Below are 27639 nucleotides of genomic sequence, written 5' to 3'. Positions count from 1 at the left end.
GTAGGAAATGTGGTAGAGGGAATCTGGAGGAAACAGTGCCATGAGAGCTTTACAAACCATAAAATCATTTTTGTTTGTTTCAGTGTGAAAAGAACTGAAACAAAAAGCAGTGTCATGAGCAAATCACACACCAGAAGAGACACTGTGGAAACATCTAGTGACTCAGTGATTGCAGAGATAGCAAGGAGGAGGAATGATGGTCAGGCTTCCTCCAGTCCCCCATCAGAATCCACGGGACAAGCAGAGGATTACATGAAGGCAGCTGAGAGCCACTGGGGGCTTCCTGTTCAAAAGCTGGAAAAAGTTAATCAGACCCAGCCAGAAGACACTAGTGGCCAGCAAAAACCTCATCCTGGGGAACGGTTAAAGACAGGGCTTCTAAGCAGGAGCCCTGTCTGTAGCTGTGAGTCAGCATCACCAGGTCCAAAACAAAGTCCACGAGTGGCCAAAACCCAACAGAAACGCAGGAACTGCAGCTCTGCGGAAGACTTCGACCACCACAGGAGAGTTTCTCTTGGAAGTGATGGATTAGTCCCTAGAGAGATAATAGTGGAAAAAAGCAAAGCTGTCAGGGTTTTGCCAGCTTCAGAGTTGTCAGATCCAGGGTTACTTTTGAAACAAGATTTGGCAAAAACCACGTCTAAGGAAGAGTTGCATGTTTTGGAAAGTCTCTCCTCCAGACATCTTATGAAAAATAACCCAGGGCAGGCACAGCAAACCGGCTCAGCCACAAACACTGAAAGATTATCTACAATTCAGAACAGCCCAACCAAGAAAAGAAAGAAATATGAAAGAGGCCATTAACACCGAAGAGGATTGCACCGTTGGAGTTGAGGACATAGTGGCCAAACCTGTGACAAGAGAGCTGCGAATATAGATGCCAGGATTTTAAAGGAATTAATTAGAATGACTAATTTAAATAAGGAGTGTGTTATCTGTGTTATGGCTATGGTTTGTTTTCAAAGCATTTCAAACCAGGAGGCTATATGCTTGTTCTAACAGCATTGCTTCTTTATCATTGTATTTTATGACTGTCTTCAGAGTAATTAGTGATGACAAAGAGCCATCCACCTTGTCAGGGAGGAGACTGTGCAAGGACTGCATGAAGAAACTGATCATGAGCCCCTTCTTGGTACATCACTGTGCAGACCACACAATGGACCACGCAAAGAGTGCTGCCGTGCTGCCATTCAGCTCCAGGGGTACAATCCATCCCCCTGCTCCTCAGCCTGAGTAGGAGGGCAGTGAAGGAACAGGCTAGTGGTTCTTAGCATGTGGTCCTGGGACCAGCTTCGTTGTCTGGAAATGTGCTAGAAATGTGGTTATTGGGCCCTGCCCCGTGCTGAGTAACTGCCTTTGGGTGATTCTGAAACGTGCTCGAGTTTGAGAACCACTGGACTAATAGAACACTCCCCGGTGCTTCCTTCAGCCTGGCTGCCATGGCCTCCAGCTCACCAGTTGGGGCCAGATGTGCACATGCATCCCCTCAGACTCCCTCAAACTTGTAAAACACTTGGGTTTGGTGTATGGGTCACTCTCTTCCTGGGTTCTACGGTATGGCAGCCATGGCACCCATGAAGGTGTTACTTACCCTTATAATTGTTGAAGTTGATGGGCAATTCTGCCCAACCTTAGGAGAAGACATCAGAGAGGCTCGTTGTTGCCTGTAGCTCAAACACGTCTGTCCCTGCTCTTGCACCCACCTCCAGGATTTTGGTTTGGGACAGACTATAACCTAACGGGAACTCAGTTGACCAGGTTCCAGTTTCCCAGTTGGAAGGCTTCACAGGCAGTTCAAATTTCAAGACGGGAGCCTTCCCTTTACAATGTCACCCACTGTCTCCAGTGGGCTTGCTGAAATGTCACATAGTGAATTATAGCAATGACTTATTTTGGATGGACACCCGCTAAAAATTTCCAATAACCGAATTTCATTCTAAAATAGGAAAGAAACAATATTCAAAGTCCATTCATTCAATACATCTTTTTTTTTCTGTTCAACGGGGGGTGGTCCTTTGAAATAGCACCTCCCCTAAGTAATAAGGAAAACCAGGTATATTCCCTAAAGTGTTGAAGTTAGCAGAAAAATCACCCAGAAAAGCCCAAAACAATGAAAAGAGTACAGAAACAGGCATAGTGTAGGTTCATGCTTGAGATGGAGTAGTGGTTTATTCCATCCCATTCTATCCTTTCCCATATCTCCTGTCCCCACTTGTTAAGACCAGTAAGACTCATGAAGCAGCAGCTATATTTCATGGCACCATTTTGGGTCATGAAATTCCATCTTGGTCACCAAGCCTGACTGTGGTGGTAGATACTGTTACTTTGATGTTCCAAACCCTGCCTAGAAACCTGATCCTGTCCCATGATCCCAGCCTCACCACCCCCACTTGAAACAGCCCTGCCTACTGGTGTCCTGTCCTCTTCCCTCTTGGCTTTTTTCCCCGCTCCCAGCGGAACCCAGTCAAGGGATTCTATAGGAGAAGAGGGAGCCCAACAATACTAACTTCAGTGGAGCTGACTCTGCTTATACAATAGGGGTGGGCTGTACAGAGTGGAAACCCCCGAGTACCTGGTAGAATGTGCATTTCCATGGCCCACTGTAGGCCCCTCTCTTAGAGCAAACAGTATTTTAGGTGTGCTCTTTATTGAACACAGGACCACAGTGTGTCATTGAATCTTCTTAAACAGAAGCAGTTAGAACGATTTATATATAGGGAGGGCACAAGTAATGAATAACCCAGGGGATAGACCAAGAAGCAGCTCTCTGGAAAAGAGTCTGGAATTAAAAAGACAGCTGTACTAGAACAATAACCACTGCCTGCTCCAGAACTAGGGAGGATATATTTGAGCTGGAGCCACCAGAGAAAATTTCTATCGAGAAGTTTTTATTTGTTTTTCTGTTGGTTTTTTGTTGTTTTTGTTTTCTTCTAATCTTTCTCCGAAGTATCACTCTGGTATTGAGAAATTTTTATTTCATTAGCTAACCTGGGCTTGGTGGTTAAAGCTAATACTTGTACTTAGAATGATTCTCTGTCAAGAAAAGTCTTGGCTTTAGAGTTTGTTATAGTTGGGGATATAACAATTACTATGATCTAAGAGAAAAAATAGCACCTTTGGTTGTAGATAGATGTGGTTTTCCTCACAGCCCTCACATCCCTTCATGTAAAAGGGATTTTAACAGGATTTACGGAGGGAATTGCTCTCAGTTCCCACACTGTGACATGTGTTTGAGGAATTTTGCCTTTAAGCAGTTTTCTTGCACATGGCTGAAACACCCCTGGCTCTCTTGTTATTTGAGTGGTTGCATGATTCTTTGGATATTTGGAAGTACAAAGGGGTAAATGGATGCCAGGGGTTTTTTGTTGTTGTTGCTTATTAGGTAGGATATGAAGAGTTCTCACTACTGTTGGGAATGGTATGTGTTTTGACTTTGTTTTTTTTTTTTTTTTTGAGACAGAGTCTTGCCCTGTCGCCCAGGCTGGAGTGCAGTGGCGCGATCTTGGCTCACAGCAAGCTCCGCCTCCCAGGTTCACGTCATTCTCCTGCCTCAGCCTCCCAAGTAGCTGGGACTACAGACGCCTGCCACCACGCCTGGCTAATTTTTTGTATTTTTTTTTTTTTTTTTTTTTTTTTTTTTAGCAGAAATGGGTTTTCACCTGGTTTGCCAGGGTGGTCTCTATCTCCTGACCTCGTGATCCACCCGCCTCGGCCTCCCAAAGTGCTGGGATTACAGGTGAGACCCACTGCACCCGGCCTGTTTTGACATTCTTAATGATCTTAATAATTTGGCATCTGAAAGTCTGAAACAGTGTCAGTATTCTTAGTCAAGAAGAACAAGTTCTTCAACCACTTACATAGTACCCCAAATTATATTCAAGTCCCTGTGACTCCAATGCTTGGAGAAGTCATTGATCTGATTTGATTAATGTTATAACTTTGAATTTCCTAACTTTCTCAGTAGCATGGATTCTAAGCCACTTCCATGTGCTTTCAGATGGCATCTTAATAGATTGGTGTTGAGATCATTTTAATGTCCGTAAACAAGAAAGGTCTGGGAACAATCTGTATGATTTTTCTTTCACATTTTCTTATCTTTGCCACTGGAGGTTAACTGTCGTCCAAATATGCATATGAATTGTGAAATGCAAAGAAGCAAACATTTGGGGGTAGGGGAGTAAGTGCTGTAGTTCTTTTGTTCACTTATTTTAATACTATAGAAGTGTATTTCATTTTATAAAAAGCAAGAATCATAAAAACCCTCTGTATTTTGATTTATGGAGAATATAGCTTATCTCTCAAGTATCTCAAGATATATCTTGGGGACCACAATGGGATCACAGTGTAATTGTTTGCCGTTGGTGTCATGTTTGGATTTTAGCATGGTTTGTTATGCATGTCAGTGTCCTTTGATTTCAGAAAGAGCTTGGCGAGGGCAGAACACGTAAGGGAAGGAAACCTCTGCTCAAGAGGATGGCCTGGGATCACAGTGTCGCCATTCCCAATTTCCTTGAATTCCTTCTTGGCAGACCCTACTGTAATATTGCCACAAAACTGTAATGAGTGGCCCTCCTTTGGAGGTAACAGATGCCTTTCCTAAGAACTCAAAATTCTCTTTTCAGCATGCTGTGACTTGAATATGGAAATCATTTTAATTTCTTCTTTTCTCTTATGAGGAAATTTCCATGCTTGGTTTGTCAAGACAAGAGAGTTCATTCCTTATTATTGAAACATTAATGAATTGAAACACGTTGAAGCAAGTAAAAAATCAAAATTAGGTTGGTTTATCTTAAATAGTTAAAAGCCTTCCTTAGTGCAAAATAAATTAAGCGTTGTAAAATGAAGTTAATTCGGGTAATTACTCAGTACAGAAATCTAACCGTATATATCATTGGTATTACAATTTAAGGGTATAATTAAATTCTCAGAAATCTGCAGGACTCTCTCTAATTTGCTTTCTATATTTATTTAACAAGACAGGGAACAAATATGTGTCAATGTGCAGCTTAACAGAGGGGACTTGAATGGATAAAATTATCTTTAATTATCTAGAGCTACCCAGTACTGGGCTTGAATTTAATCATAGTCAAATGTTTCCTTTGGCAGCATAATATTACCATACACCGTATTACCTTATAATTGCCATTACAGTTCCTTATCAAAAATGTTAATTCTTTGCTTGAGCAAAAATCAGTAAAACCATATGTTTGACCCTAAAGTATTTGATCAGGGAACAGAAGGTGTAAATTGGACAGATCCCCCGAATAACTTTCTTCAATCAAGTTGAAAAATCAAACAGCCATGTAAGTCACCAGGAGAGCTCTTTTTCCCTTATCTTCTCATTTGTTTTGTTTTAAACTGTTTAAATAGTTCAAATGGTTGTGCATGCCTAGGGGATGAAACTTATGTAGTAGAAATGTACTGTTTTATGAATAAAGGGTAAAATTGTTTTAAAAAATTAGTATGTATCAGTTCGAGACCATCTGGCCAACATAGTGAAACCTTGTCTCTACTAAAAATACAAAAAAAATTAGCAGGGCGTGGTGGCGGGCACGTGTAGTCCCAGCTACTCGGGAGGCTGAGGCAGGAGAATGGTGTGAACCCGGGAGGCGGAGCTTGCAGTGAGCTGAGATGGTGCCACTGCACTCCAGCCTGGGGAACAGAGCCAGACTCTGTCTCAAAAAAAAATTAGTGTGTATCACTTCTGTTCTTCAAAAACAAGTGAATTAACCCCGAGAAGTACATATTCTCAATGCCCTTTTCTGGACAGCTATTTTAAATTATGCTCTATTTGTAAGAAGTGTTTGTGTTTTCTTTGTTGAAATAATTCTGCAGTTTTGAATACTATGTAAAATAATCAAAAGAGCTTTCCATTTAACCAGTGGCCTTAAAGATTTAGGTATTAAAAACCCAGCATGAAGCATTTTGGATTAAATTGACCCCTCAGATTTTGGGGTGCTCCTTACAATGTGGACTTGTTCCCCATTCTGCTCCCAGCTATGAGCTAAGATAGACCTCTTTGGCAGGATTAAACTATGGCACTTTGACTCCTTTCCAAGGATCTTGACATTCCCCAAGTGGATTCATTTCCATTTTCCAAGTGAATCTAATCTTTACGCAGAACTGATGAAGTCCTGGGCTGACTGTCTACACTGCCTTTTATTTCAGTACTGCAGGCTTCTCTGGTTTTGTACGTGACTTTTCAGAAGCAGTTTAGTCAGGTTGGAATAATACATTTGAATAGCTGTTCGTGCAATGCTGAGAACCCCTGCAGTCGATGAGGCGTAGCTCATTTCTTCCTAGTGTTTTGGTCATGGTGGCCAGCCATCTGGCCTAACCCACAGGAAAGACACCCTGCCCTGGACATGGGGGCTGGGCCTGGGATCTGGGGACTGCCTAACAGCATGGGGCTGCAAGCTGCAATCGCTGGGTCCAGGCTGCCGCTTTGCCACTAGTTGGTTTTATATGTTTGGTACAAGTCATGTAACCTCCCAGGCCTCAGTTTCTTCATCTGTCAAATAAAATTATCTCTAATATTTTAAGTGCCAAACACAGCTTTTAGTGCATCAGGATAAACATTCCCCTCCCATGTATTAATGTCTACATCTGTTTGAAAATGGTTCTCTACACTGGCCACCTACTGGGGTCACCTGGATAGCTTCTAGTTCAATCAGCATCCCTGAGGTTTGGCCTGGGCGTTGGTATTTTTAAAGCTCGTCAAATAATGATTCTCAGGAGACACCATAGTTACGAACTATTGTTTAAAAATGTGGTGTGTGCGTGTAAATAGCGGATGTTAAAAGAGACAGGGTCCTCTGAGTATTCTTTAGGAGAGGGGCTTTCTGCAAATCAGAAGTGGACCTACTTTCAAGTAAATGAGTAGGAATGGCTTTGGGGACAAGGTGTCAGTCAACAGTCATACATTTTAATCTTACAGAGAGGTGTGTTTTGTTTTCTTCTGAAGGCCCCTCTGCATTGGTTCTGCTGCGTTAGAACCTACACATCCCAACACATCCATCATCCTTGCCAACATTGAGAAATTGTTACCCTCGTTCAGAAGATGGGTCTTTAAAGCACCTAAATAATTGTCTGAAATTTTTACATAAACCTCTGGGGTTTGCCTTTGATCATGATCATTAATATCATTAATAGGCTCTCTAAAAGTTCGTGTGAATCTCAAGTTAGCATTTGGCAGGGCAGTGGAAGAATGAACGCTTTTAAAATAGTTTGGCTCAGAAAGTGCATCTGAAATAACCCTGTGGGAAAATCAGGAGAATTTCTCATCCTCCAAAGGATTACCTAGGATGAGATACTGACCTTGTATTTTAAGTTCAGTTGCATTTCTTAAAACCTCATTCATTACCCAGCCTGATTTATTTTAGGAGTGAAGTAGGCTGTGGGAGGGGGCTATGTAATGATGTATGGTTTTTATGTTTGCTTTTTGTTTTCTGCACAGTTCCCAAAAGATTTTTATCATAACGTGTATATATATTTCTTTAAAAAAAAAACCCAGCTTCTTCACAAGATTTACTATGGCTTTTCTCTTAGAAATTAATGCTGAAGAATTCTCTCCTCTTCAGGCTCTAAGGCGATCAAACCCCAGAAGGCTGAGTGTGTGCGGGGTGAGCAGAGCGCTGACCTCTGCCAGGGGAGAGGTCAGTTCAGCACACAAGACTCAAAAGGGAGGAAGAAAAAGCAACTCCTCAGCAGGGAGTTTGACTTGCTTTAGGGCAGAAGAGCTTTTATAAATGAGTTCCCAGTCTCCCACGCCCTCTCGCCTGCACTTCTGTTACCAGTCCTGTTCTGCGCTTAGACACACACACACATGCACACTCACACCTCATTTCCACTCGTTGCTTCACATCCCTCTCTCCACCTGCCCCAGGAACAGTGGAGAGACTGACAGACCCTGCTCCAGAGGATGCAGGTGATGGATTGACTGGGAATTTTTCTAGGCCCAGCAGCTCCCAAGGCCTTTTCAGTTCCTCCTTCACACGCTTGACTGGTGAGAAGAACGCAGAAGGCTTTTTCCCAAACCCACGGCGGGTGCCTGGGAAGATGAATACCAGCGCATCCATTCCTGTTGTCAGAGGGAGAGGTGGAATGGTAAATCAGGGCAGCCTCCAGCCAGGAGGTGGGAGACTGGGCTGGGTATTTGGGATGTGTCCCAGTAGGAGGAGCCTAGAGGGACCTTCCTGTCACAGCACCAGAGAAGGAACTTGTGAAGCAGCAACATTGCTCTATTCATATATTCTTAAAATGCTGCCCCAGTGAGCCTTGTCCCAGTGCCCTTCTGCTCAGCACATGGGCCATCTGCCTGTGGCAGAGCCTGGGGCATCTAGAAAAGAATATTCTCAGGTGACTCTCCTGTGAAAATGCCCCATCAATCTGAAGGCACTTGTAGGCAGCAGAGCTTTCTATGCCAGAGGTGTCGGGGATCTGGGTTGCTATTGGGGTTCTTATTTTGATGCCAATAAGCATCTTCACCGGAAAGAACCTTCTAGATTTCACTAAAATCTTTACACAGGCTCAAAGACAAGGAGTCTCTGCATCCATCTGTGAATTTTCTACAGCAAATTGTCCCCGTTTTCCCCTGAAGATAGCATTTCCTGGTACCAGTTTATCAAATCTCATGCTCTTCTGGGCCCCAGTTGTAGAAACAACTTTGGCTCTTGTTTTGCATGTCGTCAAGTCCAATTCCAGGTCCTAATAATGTTTTAGAAAAGCTCACTGAACTTAAGAGAAACCTTAATTTTCTGCTACCAGCAATGCATGTCTGCCTAGGCCGCCTGCCTTGCCCTCCATGCAAGGGCACTCCTAGCAGAGAGATGGTGGGAGACAAAGTTTGGCTTCACATTTAGCCCCTTCTCAGTGCCAAAGAAATGGCCACTGTGCAGTGATGACACCCAAGGAGGGAACTTCCTTGTAGGGAAAGCCTCTGAGGAAGCCGGGGGTGGGAATACAAAGTATTTCTGAAATGCCCAACCCACTGAAAACCTCCAGAAAATGGAAGTCAAACATTATCTCGTTTCATAAGGAGAGAAAACTCTCTCAAGACTTGAGTGTCCTGGAATCCTCCAAGGCCAGGTATCTGAGCTTACCTCATTTGGCACACATTTTATAAAATAGGGGTTTGGAGGGATATAGAGGAAAAAACTGTGTTCTATTCTCATTATTCGCAGGCTGTAGACAGCTGTCGACACTCACAGACCACACACTGTTTAGACTTCAATTAGGCACCAAGTTTTGTACAGTCCTATAGTTCATTCTTGTCTTGAATGAGCTTTTCTTTCTCCTACACTGGAAGCCGGCTCTGAATTGATCAGGGAAAAAGCTAACAACGATTAGTACAGTCACAACCAAATACGACACCTACAAGTGACATATCTGGTACGATCCTTTTTAGAAGAAGCCTATGTTAGTTTTCTATCCCTGTGTAACAAATTACCATAAATTGAGAGACTTAAGACAACATAAGTTTATTATCTCACAGTTTTTGACACTTAGCTGGGTCCTCTGCTCAGGGTCTCATAGGCTGAAATCAGGGCATCAGCCAGGCTGCATCCTCATCTGGATGCTCAACCCGGGAAAGGTCCACTTCCAAGCTCCCTTGTAGGCAGAATTCAGTTCCTTACATTTGTAGGACTAAGATCCGCATTGTCCCGCTGGCTGTTGGCAGGGGACTTCCTAGAAGCCATTTTGCGGGTCCTTGCCACGTGACCTCGTCCATTTCATTAATGGAGAAACCTTGGCATTGAATCACTTTCATGCTTTGAATCTCTTTGACTTCTCTTTCTGTGACCAGCCAGAGAAAAACTCTCTGCTTTTAAAAAGCTCCTGTAATTAGGTCAGCCCTACCTGGATAATCTATATTTGAAGGCTAACAGATTTGAGACTTTAATGACATCTGCAAAATCCCTTCACAGCAGTACCAGGATTAGTGTTTGATTGAATAACCAGGGGCCAGGGACCTTTGGGAGCCATCATGGAGTCCTGCCTACGACCAGATCCAACAGCACTTAGCTCTTCTCTGACAGGCCCAGTTTAATGGTGTTAATGGTGAGAAAGTAGACTGTCAGCTGGAATCTAGCTGAATTCCTTAATCTTTTAATGGTTGCTTACAGCAAATACTGAAAGCAGTGTTCTTTCCTTTACCTGTAGCCCTTTTCATGAATACTACAGTGGCACACATTTATTGTCACCATGACAGATGAGGAAACTGAGGCACAAAGAATTTTGGAAACTCCCAAGTTAGTAAATGGCAGTGCCTAGAATCTGGGTCTGGCAAACCTCAAAGCCCAGAAACTCTGTTGTTAGAACACACACGTGGAAAATTTCAAACCACGAGCTCGAAGGAAGAGCTGCAGTTGGAATCAAAGAAGTCTCACTCCAGAATGCATGCTCTTGACCACTAAGCACACAGCCTGGCTTTGCACACCAAGAAGGTGAAAGTAACAGTCTAATGAAGGAAGGGTCAGGCCCACGTGGAGGCTAAACACTCTGCAGGAGATGTTCAGGACCTCTTTTGTAACTGCACTGCAGCCAACACTGTCCGACTGAGAGCTCACAGGAAGCACGGAAATGATGGGGCGTGGAGACGGAGAAAGCCAGAGATGGTGGTCCCTCCCGGCCCCTTCCCACTCTCTTTACTTTACTAGAGGCACTTTTTTCCTTAGTTTGTTGCAAACCTGTAGGACACGTCGTGTTTGCGCTCTTCCTTTCTGCTTTATGCCTTGAATTCTTTAAAAATTCTTCTAAAGTAACATCACTGCAAAGCCAGAGAGAGCCCCTGAGGGCACCTGATTGTTCAGGTCCTGAACTTGGAGGATTTTTGTTTCTGTCTTGGGGATGGGGTTTTTCCAAGTCACTCAGTGTGGGTGCCTAGGTGCAGAGGAAACTTCTACATAGAATATACTTCTGGCCTACCCTGACACGACAAACAGGTTAAGGATGACTTGTGGGAGATTTTGCTAATCCATCAGTGCTGGGTGGGGCAGAGTGTGGAGGCGTAGCCTTTTGGGGATGTCAGGTGGAGGAAGCAGAGCTGCCCACAGGCAGTTCCAGGAACTCACAGGTGTGTCTGAACTGGCCCAACCGCACACTGGATGTGGCGAACTTCATCACATTCAAGCGATCTGGATTTTAGTCCTGTTAAATGCTCTGGTGTTTTTGTGGTGATAACCTGGAAGGAAGCTGCCAGGGAGAGTGAGAGTGGTTAGGGAACATGGGATGAGGCCTAATGATAATTGCAATCACCTGACACTGGTGAGGACCCTGGCGCCTGCATCTCAGACCCGGTGAGCAGCAGTGCTATTCTGAAAACGCCTGTAAAATGTGCGTGTGTGCATATGCGTGCACACACACAGGGAGCAATGGGACCTAGTGAGGCTGTTGATTTCCTTTCTGAACCTCTTTTCCTGCAACTCATTTTAATTCTATGAAGCAAAAACTAAAAGGGAAATCGGAAACTTCCCAAGAACAAAGGAACAGCCTACAAAGGAGCAGGGCTTAATCTGCCTTTGATGCAGAAAACACCTATTGCTCCCGGATTTATACAGATGTCACTTTTTAGGCAGAACCAGTTCAGATTGGCGACACTGTCTTAGCAGTCGCTTCCTGTGACCTCCCTTGAGACTTCGCATCCATTTTTGTGAAGTGCTGATCTCCCAAGGCTTTACCTTTTAAAATCACACTAAGGGCAGGATCCCGGCATAAACCTCGCAAATTCCCAGAAGAGGCAGAAAACACAGCAGCCCAGGAAGCGGGAGCCCCAAGTTCTAGTTCTGGCTATTGCTAACTCTCTATAACTTCAGACAAGTCCTTGAACCTCTCTGGGCTTCAGTTTCCTCTTCTGGGAAAATAGTGGGGGTTGGATCCTTTGATGGGTAAGGTCCCTGATTGCATTAACGTCCCGTGATAAAGGTATTTCACATGTAACATCTATGATAAGGGTATTTCAACTGCATATATCTCAGCAAGGGTGAACTAAAACAGCTTTTCACTCTTCAGGTGCAGAACAGAGGGGCCAACCTGTTTGGTTGCCTGAGTAGTGATTAGGAAGCCAGCTGCAAACTTGTGTTTCCCTCCAGGATCACCGATGAGCACCACCAGCCCTGCCAGGAGAGCTTCTCTTTAAAACAAAGCTGTTACTTTCATGTTGCTGGCATCTGCGTTTGCTTTCTGGATAACTCAACCCTTGGGTGCCCTGGTGTGGATATTTGCAGTGCGGGTGGGTTGGAGAAGGCAGCAGGCAGACCTCAATTCAAGGTTCTTATTGGATTTAAGAGCCTTTATTCTCCCGGTTAATTTTCCTGACTTGCATATCACAGGTTAATACTGGACCCAGGCATAATGATACGTAATTTGAGACTTGTAAAAGCTGTCTTGGACTTGAAAGAAACACACTCTAAGCCAGGAAGGTTGTGCCCAGCATGCAAGAGCAAGTAATACAGGTAGACTATATGTCCAAAGCAAGAGAGCCGCACCCTTTTGACATGATCTCAGAGGGTGCCAGGCAGGGTTTAGGCTCCTCAGCTGCCAGGCAGTGATACCATAGCAGCCCTACAAGCATCACTGCCCCCAACCTGCTCTTAGTTTTATTTTAACAGCCATTGGAAGGCAATGGTTCACAAACGGCAATTCGTTATTTTTAATAGACCCCGAAATACCTCGTGGATTTGAAGTGATGCAACAAGATTGCCCTAATAGTTTCTAAACTTTGTTTTTAAGACTTCTAGGGCCAGAACCGTAGAGAACTGCCTCAGGGCACCCTTTTAGCTCAAATAACCAAGCTGTTTGTTGGCATTGCTGGAGACTGACATACCCTGAGCTGGGATGTTTAGCTGCTTGTGGGGTGGAAAAAAAAAGTTAAGAAAAATAATTGTTGTTTTTGCAAACTATTTAAAAACAGAACCTCAGGAAGCAGATTTCTGTTCCAATGCTTGGATGAATCAGAGCTTACAAAGTATAAATACACATTAGCAGGAGGAGGCTTCCCATAACCCATGTGCTTGTGTGTCTTCCCAGACCAGGAACCTCTGAACTCCTGTTTCTCATTCCCAGTAGAGGCAAGAAAGAGACCCATAGTCGAAACGGAAATGGTGGAGCATTGCTCAGCCCAAGTTTCAAAGCCCGATAGGCCTGTAGAACTTTTTTTTTTTCCTTTAAAGGCAACTGGTTTTTTGCTGCACATTTGCTCACTTTGGAGCAGACAGGTGTAAGCCATTTGGAAAGGTGGGAAACCCACGCTCTGGCCCATTTTGCTCCTTGCTACCTAAGAAATATTACAGAATACGTTCATTTTGACTCACTGACCCCTCAGATCAGCTAATAGGCATGAAGCATTTAGACCACAACTTGCTCAAGGGGCAGTGTAATTATTCTACTTAAAAATGATGTCAGGTGGCAATTTAGCAACAAACTGGCTTCCAGGCCATTTAATTCAGTTTAACAAGGAAGAAAAACATTATAATTAGTTAAGAGCTGGTACTGTAGCACTTTAGCAGAGTTGCTCCCAATTTTTAGAGTGCATGAGTGGGGGAGGAAGAGCGAGCTTGTCAAAAATTCAAATTCCCAGGCTTCACTTCTGGTGCATCTGGTCTAATAGGGTCATGGACCAGGCCTGGAAATCTGCATCTTAAAATTGTAAACCCTCCCGCAAATCATCATTGAGTCTCCTTTGGCTTTTAGTCAATTAAGATACATCCTCCCCCTCCACTTTCTATTCAAATTCTACATCATGAAAGTACAGAATCTCGGGACAGAGCTTCCCATCCTAAAAAACACCAGCTTTAAGTGTTCTTTCCTGGAGTTTCATGGGATATTCTAATGCTAGCCTTCTAGTTAGCCAAGTTTCTGGACTGAAAATTTTTCCTTCCAGGGCCCCTTTAAAGAGAGCCCAGGGCGTTCCTGGGGAATGAATGGTAAAGGCACTGAGTCCGTTCCTCTCTACTTTCCTAACCCCAGGATAACCAGAGCACCATTGCCTGCTTCCTTCTTCCTGAAGGAAGGGGAAAATCCACCCTTCACAATTAAAGTCCTGGCACTGAGCCATGTCCAGAGGAAGCTGATCTATGCCCTCCCAATACCACGGGTGTCCCAGACAAAAGGTGAGTTAATATAACACCCATGAATCCCAAGATCCCTTCCCTCCTGGAATAAAGAATTGCAGAGGCTCATTCAACTTTTTTTTTTTTTCTTGGCATGAAAGCATCTGGCAGCTACCCAAGGAATTCTGGGGTCCTGCAGAATCCAAGTTTACAAACCACCAGAACAAGGTTTTGCTTCAGGATACTGTTTGACTCCACTGCTGCAAAATGACTGTCTCCTGGCTAGTAGGATCTAGACTTCTCCCTCCCTTTGACCCCACCTTGCGGAAACCCAGCTGTCTACTGGCAGGCATTGGTGACAAAGCGGAGCTACGCTAGGGCAGAGAGATGTCATGGAAGCCTCGACTCTTTGCTATCCGGGTCCTTCAGGCTACCTCCCCAATAAGCCACAACAGTGTTGGCCACTCTTAGGGTTGTCACAATCCCGAATCCTTCGATGGCCTCTGCTCATGCACAAGGAGCCCAGGACACTTAAAGCTCATCTTTCATTCTTAAGATGTTCCTTAGCACAACTCCAAGCCTAGAAGAAAAAATAAGTTTCCCCAAGAATGAAGAAAAACATCCCTATCAGCTTTTCCTCCATTCAAAGTCTGCTGTGCCAGTTGTATGCAAACCGGACGTGGGTGGACAGGCCTGAATGTTGAAGCACTGGGGGATGGCTCTGAGAAGGGTGAGCTTTGGCTTTCCTAGCCAGAAGCAGGGAACTCCTGGTGACTCTGCACGGCTGCTGGAAGCTGTCCATGTGCATGTTACCACAGCTCATTCCTTCCGCAGAGGTGCCATGAGGCAAATCTTCTCCCACACCCCACCCACGCGATGCGGGGGCAGGGCCTCCACCAGCCACAAGTGAGAGAACCAGAGTTCTCCTGCCCGTGACAGGTGGGGACAGCCCAACTCTGGAACCTCACAGAAGACCAGAACACCAGCACTCCAAGGCTGCATGGTGAGGCCAGAACACTCATTCGCTGGGAACAAGGTGATGAGTGATGAGCCCCAACACCAGAAGCTTGCAACTACCACCTCCTGTGCCGTGTGGAAATCGCCCCGTGGGTAAATGTGCACAAGAGTCATTTCAGACCACACCCTTACAACAGGCCATTAATATGAATCTAAGTAGCCAGGGAAAAAAAAGGCAGACATTAAATCTCCCTGCTCATTTCCCAACACCAATTCCAAACCCTTTAAAACCCTTTCAGTGCGGTGGCCAGTTCCCCTGATTGCTCACAAACAATTCACCTCGACACTACAGGCCATTAATCCAGTGGTGTTTATTCAAGCAGTATTCACACTTGCTGTTGAATAACAAGGGAATCAAGGCTCCCCTAGATGGGGCTCCCGCAGTTCCAGCTTCACAGCAGCCCCAGGTCTTTGAGAACTCCAGATGAGTTTTGTGGTTGAAAAGCCTTTCAGTTCTTCCTCCATGCCTCTGTCAGGCAGAGCCTATTATACCCCGATTACCAGAACAGACTCAGCGGGGTGGCAGAAGCACACGGCAAAGCCGGTAGAACTACGTAAGCTCAGAAGAGGCCACACTGTTCCATGTTTTCATACAAAAAAATTTAATAAATATTACTTTTCAAAATTTATTGCCAAGAACAACACATCAAAGATGCATTTTTATGTTCATATAACACTAATAGGACAATACAAAGTATCTTCACGGTCTCAATGGTGAACCAACAAGATTACTCTGTTTTATAAGCCTTTTTGATCTTGAACTTCGTAATAGCACTTTGATTTCCTCACTTAAGGCAGGCAGTGTACTCTATGGCAAATCTAAACAGTGATCTTACTGGACATTTTATGGTTCAAGTATTCAACTAGCTTATTAGAATACTCCCTAAATGCAGTAGATTAAAAAAAATCAAATCTACAAGTGGTTCAGTATTATGTACGAATGGTGAAAAGAAATCAGAATTTACAAAGTAAGATTGGTGTGCTTCCAACTTCACACAATTAATTTGATATTTTTAATCATATTCAACCACTCACATTTTGGCTATGTTAAGTCATAGCTCAACTTGTTCCCTTACTGCTCTGCAGCAGATCACCTGCCTGTCTCTTTTCAAGTCTAAAGCAGAAAAACAAAAAACAACAACAAAAAAAACCTGTTCTAAACTAATCCTCAAACTGCCTCAGTCAGTCCTTAAAATGTGTTTTAAGTGATGCTATAGAAGGTGTTTTAAACATCTGACGTCGTACAAAAAAATTCCATCGGTATTCCAGGCACAGAAGCCCATCCTATTTTAAAATAAACTATTTTCAAACACCTTAATTTTGGCTTATAGGCAACAAGTAATGAGAAGAGTTCAAAAAAATAAAGCCATACGCTTACAATGCTATCAAAAACCTTCAATTCTAAACACATACATATAAATAAAAAGGAATGATGTTTTAAGGCTCTTGATTATTAAGTTAATAAATCAAATATACACAGTGATTAATAAAAAAGAATTATTTACATAACTATACAAAGTTCTACTTTTGACACATTTTTTTCTTTAAATTCTTCATTTTACCAGCAACTGCTGACATCAAAGTCTCCCCTCCCCCAACAACAAAAATACAATTAAAAAAAATAAATAATAAAGTCATTTGTGATCGTTGCTGTGGTTCTGAGCTGCAAAGGCACTTTCAAATACAGAACTACTTGTACGTCATCATAAAACCAATATACAAAAACAACTCAAGAGTCAATAAATATAAATAAAACTATGATCTAAGACTGCATCACCATTAGGACATCTGGCAGAAGTGGGAGCTCAAAGACCAGGGGGCTGGGCAGGCTCCTGGGAGCCCGATCCAAGACGTGTCGGCTGCAGGGGGACACACAACCAGGGTACTGTTGACTAGCTTTCTGCATAGCTGTGAGATGCGGCACTCGATTTCCCAGCCAACCACAGAAACTACCATTGCCAGTGTAAGCCAGCTTGTCAAAACTTAAATTAACACAGGGATTCTAAGTCAACAAACAGCCTCAGACTCGAGTATGACATGACAGTTTAAAGAACTACAAGCCCTCAGACTCTACCTAGCGGCGGCAGTGCCCGCGGTCTGCTATACGATGTACTCCATTCGGTTCAAGCTCTGGGCACTTTCCAAGTCTCTGTTGTCCTGCTTGTTTGTCCAGTTTGGGTGTTTTGTCGGCGTGCTGTTGGGGGGCTTCTCTTCTCTGTCTACCAGCGTGTACGCCGGCTGCTTGGCAAACCGGGCTTTCTGCTGGTGTTTGTCCATGTCGTCCTCTTCTACTTCAGAATTGTGTGTCCTTATTTTAGACATTTTGGAGTTCTTGTTCTCGTAATCCTTGATGGGGACTGTGTTGGCCCCATGTTTCTCAATGGGGTTTTTGATCTGGTTGAGCTGCTCCCGCACGTTGTTGGTGGTGTTGTCCTCGGAGGCTGAGTGTGTGTGGCTGCCCGGCTTCCGCCGCTTCCGCAGGCACCAGTAGAAGGCCGTCACCAAGCAACAGATCCAAGCCACAGTTAAGACAGAGCTCAGCAAGGGAACAAGGAAATCTGTAAGGCAGGCACAAAACCAATTAACTCTCCAAGAAAGAAAGAAAAAAGCATCATCGCAGGAACAAAAGAATACCAACAGTGGTTCTCCTGCCCTTTATCCCTAAGAGGGGGGCCACAGGGACAAGTCCCTTTTCATCATTGCATATGGTCACTTCACAACTTGATAAGCAAATGCTGGGATCAGGCCCCTATAGACCTTGATACTCATCCCTGGAGAGACTGGGTGGAGCGGCAGCTCCTACAGGCTCTTTGACTTCACATGGGGAGAGCAGTGTCTTGTTAAGTCTGGCTACTGAGGCAGCTCAGTATAGGAGTTGGTTTTCAGAACTAGAAATCTGATTCAAATTAGCACAGACAGCTCAAACGTGCCATGGCTCCATGCCCAATCTCTCCCTTGGCTGAAACGGTGCTCAAGATCCTCAGGAGGGAAGCCTGGACATCCTGCAGGGCCATCGAGCCTCACGGAGCTCAGCAGTGGCTGGGCTGTCCCAGGACACCAAAATGCCAAGTCAGGCTTTGTACAGCTTCAAACTCAAGGACAAAGGACAAGCAGTGTCCTAGGGCTTTGTCATGGATCTAGCACAATACCTGTTCTGCGGGGAACATTGCATAGTGTGTTGGGAAGGAAAATATGCAGCAAGACCTCTGTTCCCATGGGCCATGTGACCTTAGTAAAAAGTAGGCTGCCCTCAGTTCTCAGTTAAATGGGAAGCTCCTGCGAGGGTAGGGCACTGCCAGGTAATCCCCTGACCTGATGGCTTTATTGAATAGTGTAATGAGATCGTCTGTCATCACACAAACTAGTCCCACTTGACACCCACCTGTTCTGTTCTTCAGAGGCCGCCTCTGAACTCTTACTTCTGCAACAGCAGCAATCAGCGAGCTGTTTCCATCACGTTTACTAACAAGATCGATTATTTTGTCAGTGATTTCCTTGATCGGGTTCCCATCATCCCGTATATCTTCAGCAGACTGGAAAAAGAATTGTCAGACTTGAGAGTCAGGGGAATATTCAAAGCAGCCTTTCTTCAAAATTACACAGACAATCTGTGTCTGCCAAGCTTTTTGTCAGTGAATTTGCTCCATTCAGACACTGGTTAACCGAAAAGTTTGTTAACTGCCTTGCAGTCGAATAATGAGGTGTGAATGGGTCTTATACTTACAATGGCCACATGTATTTCATTGTTCGCTGAAGGGGAAGGCTCACAAGCGATGTAGATTGAATATTCAGCGGAAACATTCTTCAAAATATTCAGATTCCTCAATTCACTGCAAATGTGCTCCGTAGTAAGACCCTAAAACGATTTTTAAAAACCCACACACGTGTAAGATTGAGAGGAAGAACAAAAGGCTGAGATGTTCTCTTTGAGGCTGGGCTAAGTTCGAGCTTACTTTACTATAAAACAGGAGTATAGGCCAGGGAGAAGTAGATCCTAACTCATGACATTCCTCCTTTAAAGCAAGCAAGCAGACATCCACCATTCAAAAAAAAAAAAAAAACAAAGTTTGTTACATACTGGTGACATCATCTCCTTGTTAAAGGTAAATGTGATGTTCGCACAGTTGTCCTGGTAATAGGAGTCAGAGGTGCACTTCGTCTTCACCGGCTGGAGACTGGAAGACCGACACTCGCCCACACCAGTGCAGGGGTGGACGAAGCACTGGTCGTCCAGGATGGGGATGCAGCTCTGCCCGCTGGGGCACTCGCTGTGCCCTTTGTGGAGCAGGCAAGGTCGAGGGCCACACCAGACCTGGAGAAAAACAGAAGCTGGCAGCTTAGCAGGCATGGAATCATCCCTGATTCCAGAACACAGGTGAACTGTGGCAGCCATCATGTCCTACCTTTGAGCAGGCGATCCGTCCATTCAGGCACTGGCAGGTATTACAGTCATCATCCCATTTGGCCCCATCTGGTATCACACTCCCCATGGTGATGCAAGGTCTCCCTGAAACTGACAGGTGGAGACTGGTGAGCAGCTTATTTTTCTGTGAACCGGATCAGGGTTCAATTCTTTGGTCCCTGTTATGAAATGGTTACGCCTGTGCCCTTTGTCATGTTAAGATTATTCTTCCCACAGTAACAGCATGTGTACTTCCTGCCTTTGCTGGCTCTGCGCTTGGCCACAAGACCTGCTCTGGCCAATGTAACACTGGCAGATGTGATGTGAGCAGAGCCTTTGACCAGCCTCTTGCACGCCTACCCATTGGCGATGAAAGGAATATGCCCCAGACACAGCCACTGGTCGAACTGAACCCAACCCACAGCACAATCCTTCCGCCCATGCTGCAGATCATGAGCAATAAAAATAATGCTTGCTGCAAACCACAGCAGTTTGGGATGGTTTGGTGCACAGTTTTGTGGCAATAGCTGACCAAAAACAACAGCTACCTGTTTTGGGGAAGACTCTTCACGTTTCCCTTCCCTTGCAGCCCCACTGTGTGTTCCCTCCCTGAGCACAGTGGCTTATTTGTGAAAAGTCAAATGGTGACTGCAAACCTCGCTCACCCCAGAAGACCCATGGGCAGCTGGAGCCTGGCACACATACCTTCCTGACACTTGGCACCACTATGCCCTGGAGGGCAGACACACCGGTAGCCATTGATCTCATCCACACAGGTCGCTCCAAAGGCACAAGGTGAAGACTGGCATTCATTGATGTCTAGGAGAAATGGAGTTCAAGTTTAGGGACTGAGGGGGTGTGGCAATGTTTTGAGATTGTTTTTATTGACATAACATACAAGAAAAGCATATTCTCATAAGCTTGATGAATTTTCACTCAGGTAAGCAGCATATTCTCATAAGCTTGATGAATTTTCACTCAGGTAAGCAGCATCCAAAAGAAGAAACAGATCTATTGCAAAAACCTCCAATCACTGGCTCCCAAAGACTACCACCATCCTGAGTTCTAACAGTGGAGAACCATTGTGGGAGGCAGCAATTTTTAATTTGACTCCTTTGACAGTGCAATTTACAGCAAGCCTGGCAAAGTTTCCTGGAAGGGGTCAGACAGTAAACATTTTAGGCTTTGTGGGGTATATAGTCTCTGTCACAACTATCCAACTCTTGTGGTATCATGAAAGTAGCCATAGACAATACATAAATGAATGTGTGGCTGTGTGCCAAAAAAAAACTGTATTTATAAAAACAGATAGTGGGCTGGATACGGCCCCTAGGCCACAGTTTGCCAACTATTTAGAAACATGAAACAGATACAGCCTGCCCGCATCTAGTGCTGAAGACTAGTTAATCCCAGACTTGGATTTCAAGCACCAGTAAAATTTCAAACAATTTGGGTATAAGAATCAAGCCATAACTACTCTAAGCACCTTTTTTGTTCTGTAAGAGAAAGGGCTTGTCAAAAAGTAGAGAAAAGGCTCAAAATAACATGCTTTAAGCCTCTTGAAAAACTGTGTTGCCTGCCCCTACTTTCCTGTTTTAGTCATTTCTCCAGGGCCTGATCAGACCCAGCACAGACAAGCCTCTGGAAGCCACACTCGTCCTCCCTTCCGTTTGTATTAGCTTTATCCTATACCAGTGTAGCTGCGGTTAACGTCTGCTTGCCCATAATTTCATGTGAGTCATGGGGAAATGCACACACTTTCTTCAGGACCCCAGTGTAGATTAATCATCAGATTCTGTGGCTGGCACTCTCTTCCCCAAGAACAAGGAGGGCTACACCACCCAGGGAACCACCAGCAGGTACCTGGGAGCATCCAGCCTGGGATATCTTAATCCCAGCTGGAGGAGAGAGATCCTTTGCTCTATGAGAGCTACTTTAAAGGGAATGGTGGCTTTGTTTTTAAAGATGAAAGTCTCGGGGTGAGGCATGGAATGAAGCGGTAAAGCCATTGGGAAAACCAGACGGAGACAGTCCTTACTTATTCTGCAGTCGGGCCCAGCAAAACCCGGGGCACATTCGCACCGGTACCAGTTGTCTCCATCCACACAGGTGCCGCTGTTGTAACTAAGAAAGCAAAGACCGCCTTGGTTACCAACCTCCCAGTCCATTACTCTGGCTGCCAATCACTCACATGTCACCACACCAGTTACAGTCAGTGGCTCTCACCCCATGGCCATTGCCTGGCGAATTTTAAAAGAATACTGATGCCTGGGTCCCACCCCCAGAAAGTCTAATTTCATAGCTCTTGGTTGCAGCCCAGGCAGCGGGATTTTTAAAAGCTCCCAGGTGATTCTGGCATGCAGCCAAGGTTGAAAAATCACTGCTCTAAATGAGGACACAACCTGGCTAATTAAAGTGTGGTCCATGGGGCAGCAGGATCGCTTCACCTGGGAGCTTGTTAGAAAAGCAGTGTGAAGCCCCACCCTAGACCTCCTGACTCAGAACTTGCATTTTAAACACAATCCCTGGGTGATTCACACACACACACACACACACACACACACACATGATATAGTGGATGAGTGCTGGCTTAAAAGGATGTCACACTTACCAGGGATGAGGGCTGCAGTCATTGGTATCTGCAAAGAAAAGACAACTTAATAGTGAGGCCTTTAACAGGGAAAGCTGTCTTAGCCCTAAGTAAAACCACCACTTATTTCCCTAATACCCAAATGATAAAGTCGTAGTTAACACCAGCGAAATACCTTTGCTAAATTGGAACCAGGCCCGCACCACACTTAGTTTCATTTGCTGTGGGACACATGTACACAGGAAGAGGCCCTGGTAGGGGATAGGGGTGGGGGTGAGAATGGAAGGAGACAGGCTGCTGGTCAGACCCAGAGCTGGGAACTGAGACGCCATCTGTCTCCACTTATCTCATTGGCGACTTTCTCATGCCCAGGTCAGGGCTGTATCCCATCAAGTCATTAATACAGACCCAGGTGATACAAAAGCAGACATCAAACAGCTCTGCTTCTGGTTTCCATTGCAAGTCCCCAAGGGTGTCAGGATCTGCTCCGACAGCCCTGGGAGAGTTCAAGGAGGAGGACACTCACTCTGAGCACAGATGGGCCCCTCCCAGCCTTCCTTGCAGACGCACGTAAAGGACTCGCCGTTGACCACACATGTGCCCCCATTATGGCAGGGGTTGGGCAGGCAGCTACTGTTTCGGGCTGTAAAAGAAGAGCAGACAAGACCACCCTCCCTGAGTACCCAGAAACAGTCTGGAGGGGCAAGAACCAGGCCCAGAGAAATATCCTAAGCTTCAGGGGCCAACCAGCAGACACGCCCAGGGGGCCATGCCCACTGCAGATCCCACGTGGGGCAGAAAGTTACCTATGTTACAGGTGGTTCCTTCCCAGCCACCAGGACAAATGCACTTAAAAGCATCCCCCTCATCATAGCAGGTGCCACCGTTGTTGCACGTGGCCTCGTCACACTGACTGTCACCTGGAGGAAAATATTTCAGTGTGAGTCCCAGTGGCCCCCTCCTGAAGACAGGAGGGAAGGGTCCCAGAGATAGCATCCAAGGCCAACTACCACTTACGTGAGTGGCAGGTCTTTCCTTTCCACCCGTTTTTACAGTCACAGTAGAAGTCGTTGACCAGGTCACGACACGTGCCCCCATTGTGGCAGGGGTTCTGGCTGCAGTCATTAATATCTAGAATCAAAGAGGAGACAATCAGCTGACGACGAGATCCAGGACCACTCACAACAGGTGAGAGCCAAGCCTTTCCTACTGCTACATCCAACACCCTATTCTGAGAACAGCCACAGTCGTAGTACTTTAACACAATCAGGCTTTTCCAGGAATGAAGGAGCTCCCAGCCGGGTTACTTTGAATGCCACAAGTTAGGCAAGATGTGGGGTGGGCCTCTGGAAGTCCCATGGAAATTAAAGTAGAAATATGACTTTCCTTGCAAGCAGGAATATTTATTACACAATCTAATTCTATAGGTCCTCAGCAGAAGCTCCTCCCCCTAAGCTATCATCAGTACTCATAAATGCAAATGAGACACAAGTGACACTGTCCCACTGCAGAAATCACTGCGGTCTTGCTTCCAGAGATTTCCAGTATAAAGAAAGTTTTCCCACGTTGAAGTGGGATCCCTCCAACATGACCCATACATCCCAGGGCTCCCCAAAGAGTGGCAGACTCACTGGTTTCACAGTAGGCCCCCTCCCAGCCGTCACTACAGATGCACTTGTAGGAGTTGACACCATCGATGCAAGTGCCACCGTTTCTACAAGGGTTGCTCTCACAGTCATTAATATCTATGAAACAAAGTAAAGCAAAAAAAAGAACTGATGGACTTGTGAAGCCATAGACAAGCACTGTTTGGCAGTTTTCATGGCTCCCTCCTGACACAATGCACCTGGCACCTCCACCTGCTACCCTCCATCAGGGCTGTTTCTCAAATTAGACAGGCGGCTTATCAAGCAGAAGCTTCCAGAGAGTGCCTTACCCACTTAATGCCCTCACACGTACTTGGTGAAAGTGGGGAAAGAAACTCCTACAGAAAAGAGGAATCACCCAACCTAGCAACATTCCAGAATGTTCCAACATAGATATGGAGGCTCCGAGGCAGAGTGGTCTGGTAAATTGAACACGACCTCAGTCTTAGATCCCAGATGTAAGGATAAGCCTCGACCAGTCTCCCCAGCCTTACTATTTCTGATTAAAACAGTTTCAACACTGCTGGGCACGGTGGCTCACACCTGTAATCCCAGCACTTTGGGAGGCCAAGTTGACGGGGTTGGATCATCTGAGGTTGGGAGTTCGAGACCAGCCTGACCAACATGGGGAAACCCCATCTCTACTAAAAATACAAAAATTAGCTGGGTGTGGTGTGCATGCCTGTAATCCCAGCTACTCAGGAAGGCTGAGGCAGGCAGGAGAATGGCTTGAACCTGGGAGGCCGAGGTTGCAGTGAGCCGAGATTGTGCCACTGCACTCTAGGCCTGGCCAACAAGAGTGAAATTCGGTCTCAAAAAAAGGAAAAAAAAAAAAAAAAAAACTTTCAACACCAATGATCCCAGGGTGGGCCAGGGGCAGGGGCAGGCTGGGGAGCACTGGTCCATTCCCGGATGAGGGAGTCTTACTTTCATGGCAGTATGTTCCCGTGAAGCCTTTGTTACAGTCACAGGTGAATTTGCCTCCCGACTGACTCTTGCACTTCCCATGAGGACCACAGACGTTGGAGGAAATATACCGCACCCCTTCAGGTGTGTCGTTGGAAGCCATGGCCACTGTGCAGCTGTCAATCACTAGAAGATAGGCTTGGGATCAGATCACAGCCATGCACCCACAGATGCGGCGTTCCTAAGCCAAGGGCCTGGGCCAAGCCCACTTTCCTGGAGACAGGGACCCTCTGGCTAATGAAACACACCCCAGGGAAGCCAAGATACTGGCAACATGCCACGTCACACTATGACAGGCAAAGTTGAGACTCCAGGCAAACAGAGTTTTAAAGCATTTTCTCCCTCCACAACCAGGAAAACCCACATGCTTGTGGATCCCCTTCATCCTACCTTTGACATCTACCCAATTTGGTAAACACGTCCTAAGAAAAAAGACCTGCTTTATTTTCTTCCTTTTTGATCTTAAGCAAGGCTCGAGGACAATCTTATAGAAGCTTTAAATGTTGTGCTGCCTAATATAGCAGCCACTGGCCACATGTGGCTATTTACATTTAAATGAACTAAAATGAAATAAAATCAGTTTCTAGTTGCACTAGTCACAGTCTACATGGCCTGGGGCTCCCATACCTGACCGTGCAGATACAGAACATTCCCCCCTGTCTGCCGTTGCAGGAAGTTCTGTTAACAGTGTTGTTCTCAGGCATTTGCCTCAGCGTTGCACATCAGCCCACCCCAGAACAGGAATGCTAAATGGATTTCACATTCTCTCCCCTGGGCTACTTGTAGACACGGCTCTCCCACTGGCAGGCCTGAATAGATTGTTTCCACGTGTTGCAGCCCGCTACACAGGCGGGATCATTTCACTATGGAGGTCCTCCTCACCAATACATTACTTCTCAAGTGTAGCAAAGGGCAGTGGTAGTAAGTGGGGACTAAAGGAGCAAGTGTGGAGACAGCCAGGTCCCGGGAGAAGGGAGGTACCTTCACAGGGGGTCGTGCGGCAGTGGTCTTTCAGGTGTGAGCAGTTCTTGCCCTCATAGTCCTCGGGGCACTTGCAGAAATAGTCGCTGGCACGGTTGTAGCACTGGGCACCGTTCTGGCAGGGATTAGGCTCACAATAATCGATGTCCAGCTGCAAATATCAGGAACAGCGAAAAGTGGGAGGGATCAGGGTAAAACAAAGGTGTCATGATAACTTCTCTGGGGCAGCAGGCACTGGAATCTGACAGTTCCCTCGGTTTCTATTAGGAGACACCCTGTAAGATACATCTCTATGCTCTAGGGACTGCCAATGTCCAGTATTTGAAACAACGGGGCAGAGTGGGAGAGGGAGCACAAGAGGGGGTGGAGGGAACCAAACAGAACACAAAGACGAAGACACTAAGACAATAATTCGTCAGTATCTCCTTCCACCAGCATCTGTCTAGCAGAGACTCTCTCATCAATAGGATGTTAATAGATGTCAGGAAATTCCAGACACAAGAGCTGAGGGAGGAGTAACGGGAAGCGGAGGAGGCAGCAGCTCTGCTGTAAAAACTTGGCCGTCTGAGGTTTTGCCACCACTCACCTGACAGAGGTTTCCAGAGAAACCAGTGGGACACAGACACTGGAATCTGTTGATTTCATTCTGACAGTGACCCCCATTCAAACAGGGGTTGCTGGCACATTCATCGATGTCTCTCTCACAATGATCGCCTGCATAGCCAGGTGGACAGATACAGCGATAACCATTAACCAAATCCTAGAAGAGGAGAAGGGGAGAGAGACACATGCTTTTTTTCTATGTATTCCACAAACACAGGGCTTCAGCGGTTTAGCACGACTGTTGCGGTTTAGCTGGTTCACTGAAATAGCCAAATGCGAAACCTCTGAAAGTGGTTAGAGAAATTTCTACGTGGATGCCTTCAAAATGACTCCCACAAGGCTGGGGTAACAGAAGCCCTAGTGAAACTTCTGAGAGACTCTTTTTTCACCCAAATTTTTAATCTCACAGGGACAGAGCTCCTGGTGTCACACAAATCTAAAGATTTGTTGTCAATTGTCAAAGTTTTGATTTAAGCAAAGATTTACATACCCGACAGGAGGCGTCATTCTGACACTGGCCAAGGCAGTCATTAATATCTAAAAAATAAATAAGTCATCATTTTAAAGAGGTAATTTACAGTGAAATTGGGCTTAATTGAAAAGCCTTCTCGGCTCAGGATAGATAAGTTTCAAATCAGATTTCCTGTGTGCTTCCCGTGAGATAAGGTTATTACGCTGGGTGGGGACCCTCCCTAATTCTTCCAGAATGAGGGAGTGAAACTTCACATCATTGTTTCAGCCACATTATCAGAATATGGCTGGTTTTAGCAGCTAATGAACCTGATAAAGTGTATGTTTTCACTGCTGCCCTGACCACTCCCTCTCAAAAAAACATTCCCACTCTAAGGTTTTCCTTCTACTGCTCAAGTCCTAGGACTGGAGCCCCAGTATGGACCAGCAAGTCGGCTACCCAAGTTTCATGAAAATCAAAATGGAAACAAAGTCACTCACTTATGTCACAATTCTGACCCATCCAGCCGGGAAGACAGTCGCAGTAGTAGCTGGCAATGAGATTCTTACAGGATTTGGCGTTTACACAAGGTTTGGCCTCACATTCATTTGCATCTGAAAGGAGATGGGGATGAGCATGAGAAATGAAGTTCAACCCCCATCTCCCCCCACCTTGAAAAAAAAAAAAGAACAGGCCAGAGTTTGTCTGAGACATGAGACATTTTAATAAGCTAGCTAAATAAAAGATCCTAGAGGTTCTCTCTATTTTAAGCATCTGATCCCTCTCCCTAGCTATTATCCAATAAGAACCCTAATTGATAACTTTCCAGCTGCTAGTTAACCAGCCCCCAACAAAACAGCAGAAAGCCACCAGGCATTTCTGTGCAAAACCCAGCGCAGCCTAGTTGCTGGGATTTAAATGTGGCAAAAAGAATG

The 27639-nt window shown here is 45.4% G+C and overlaps 2 protein-coding genes across 12 annotated transcripts in view; one reads left to right on the top strand and one right to left on the bottom strand.

The window, feature by feature from the left end:
- The window catches only part of SLX4IP (SLX4 interacting protein), a 201082-nt gene extending 187063 nt beyond the window's left edge, over positions 1–14019 (top strand). Inside the window, exons 7-10 of one of the 11 annotated variants that reach the window (XR_010119475.1) lie at positions 84–1554; positions 3646–3736; positions 5231–5303; positions 13966–13984. Coding sequence is in view for 1 of the 11 variants with exons in the window: in XM_055266614.2 (XP_055122589.1) it covers positions 84–804 (721 nt within the window). In the remaining 10 variants the exon portion in view is untranslated. The other 10 variants (XR_010119470.1, XR_010119474.1, XR_010119477.1 and 7 more) reach the window with 10 other exon arrangements.
- A 1627-nt stretch (positions 14020–15646) lies between these two features.
- Positions 15647–27639, bottom strand: part of JAG1 (jagged canonical Notch ligand 1) — a 36324-nt gene continuing 24331 nt past the window's right edge. Inside the window, exons 10-26 of the mRNA XM_055266612.2 lie at positions 27205–27318; positions 26744–26790; positions 26237–26410; positions 25651–25801; positions 24631–24795; positions 23689–23802; positions 23075–23188; positions 22864–22977; positions 22584–22700; positions 22079–22106; positions 21506–21591; positions 20173–20286; positions 19469–19578; positions 19144–19377; positions 18790–18921; positions 18448–18598; positions 15647–17623 (exon numbers count right to left, since the gene is read on the bottom strand). Coding sequence (XP_055122587.2) covers positions 17166–17623; positions 18448–18598; positions 18790–18921; positions 19144–19377; positions 19469–19578; positions 20173–20286; positions 21506–21591; positions 22079–22106; positions 22584–22700; positions 22864–22977; positions 23075–23188; positions 23689–23802; positions 24631–24795; positions 25651–25801; positions 26237–26410; positions 26744–26790; positions 27205–27318 — 2423 coding nt within the window. The 3' untranslated portion in view covers positions 15647–17165. The remainder of the gene's footprint in view (positions 17624–18447; positions 18599–18789; positions 18922–19143; positions 19378–19468; positions 19579–20172; positions 20287–21505; positions 21592–22078; positions 22107–22583; positions 22701–22863; positions 22978–23074; positions 23189–23688; positions 23803–24630; positions 24796–25650; positions 25802–26236; positions 26411–26743; positions 26791–27204; positions 27319–27639) is intronic.

Source organism: Symphalangus syndactylus, chromosome 24, assembly GCF_028878055.3.
Source record: "Symphalangus syndactylus isolate Jambi chromosome 24, NHGRI_mSymSyn1-v2.1_pri, whole genome shotgun sequence".
In the NCBI taxonomy this organism is placed as follows: Eukaryota; Metazoa; Chordata; class Mammalia; order Primates; family Hylobatidae; genus Symphalangus; species Symphalangus syndactylus.
The sequence above is the reverse complement of the archived record's forward strand: the minus strand, read 5'-3'. Positions and strand labels throughout refer to the sequence as shown.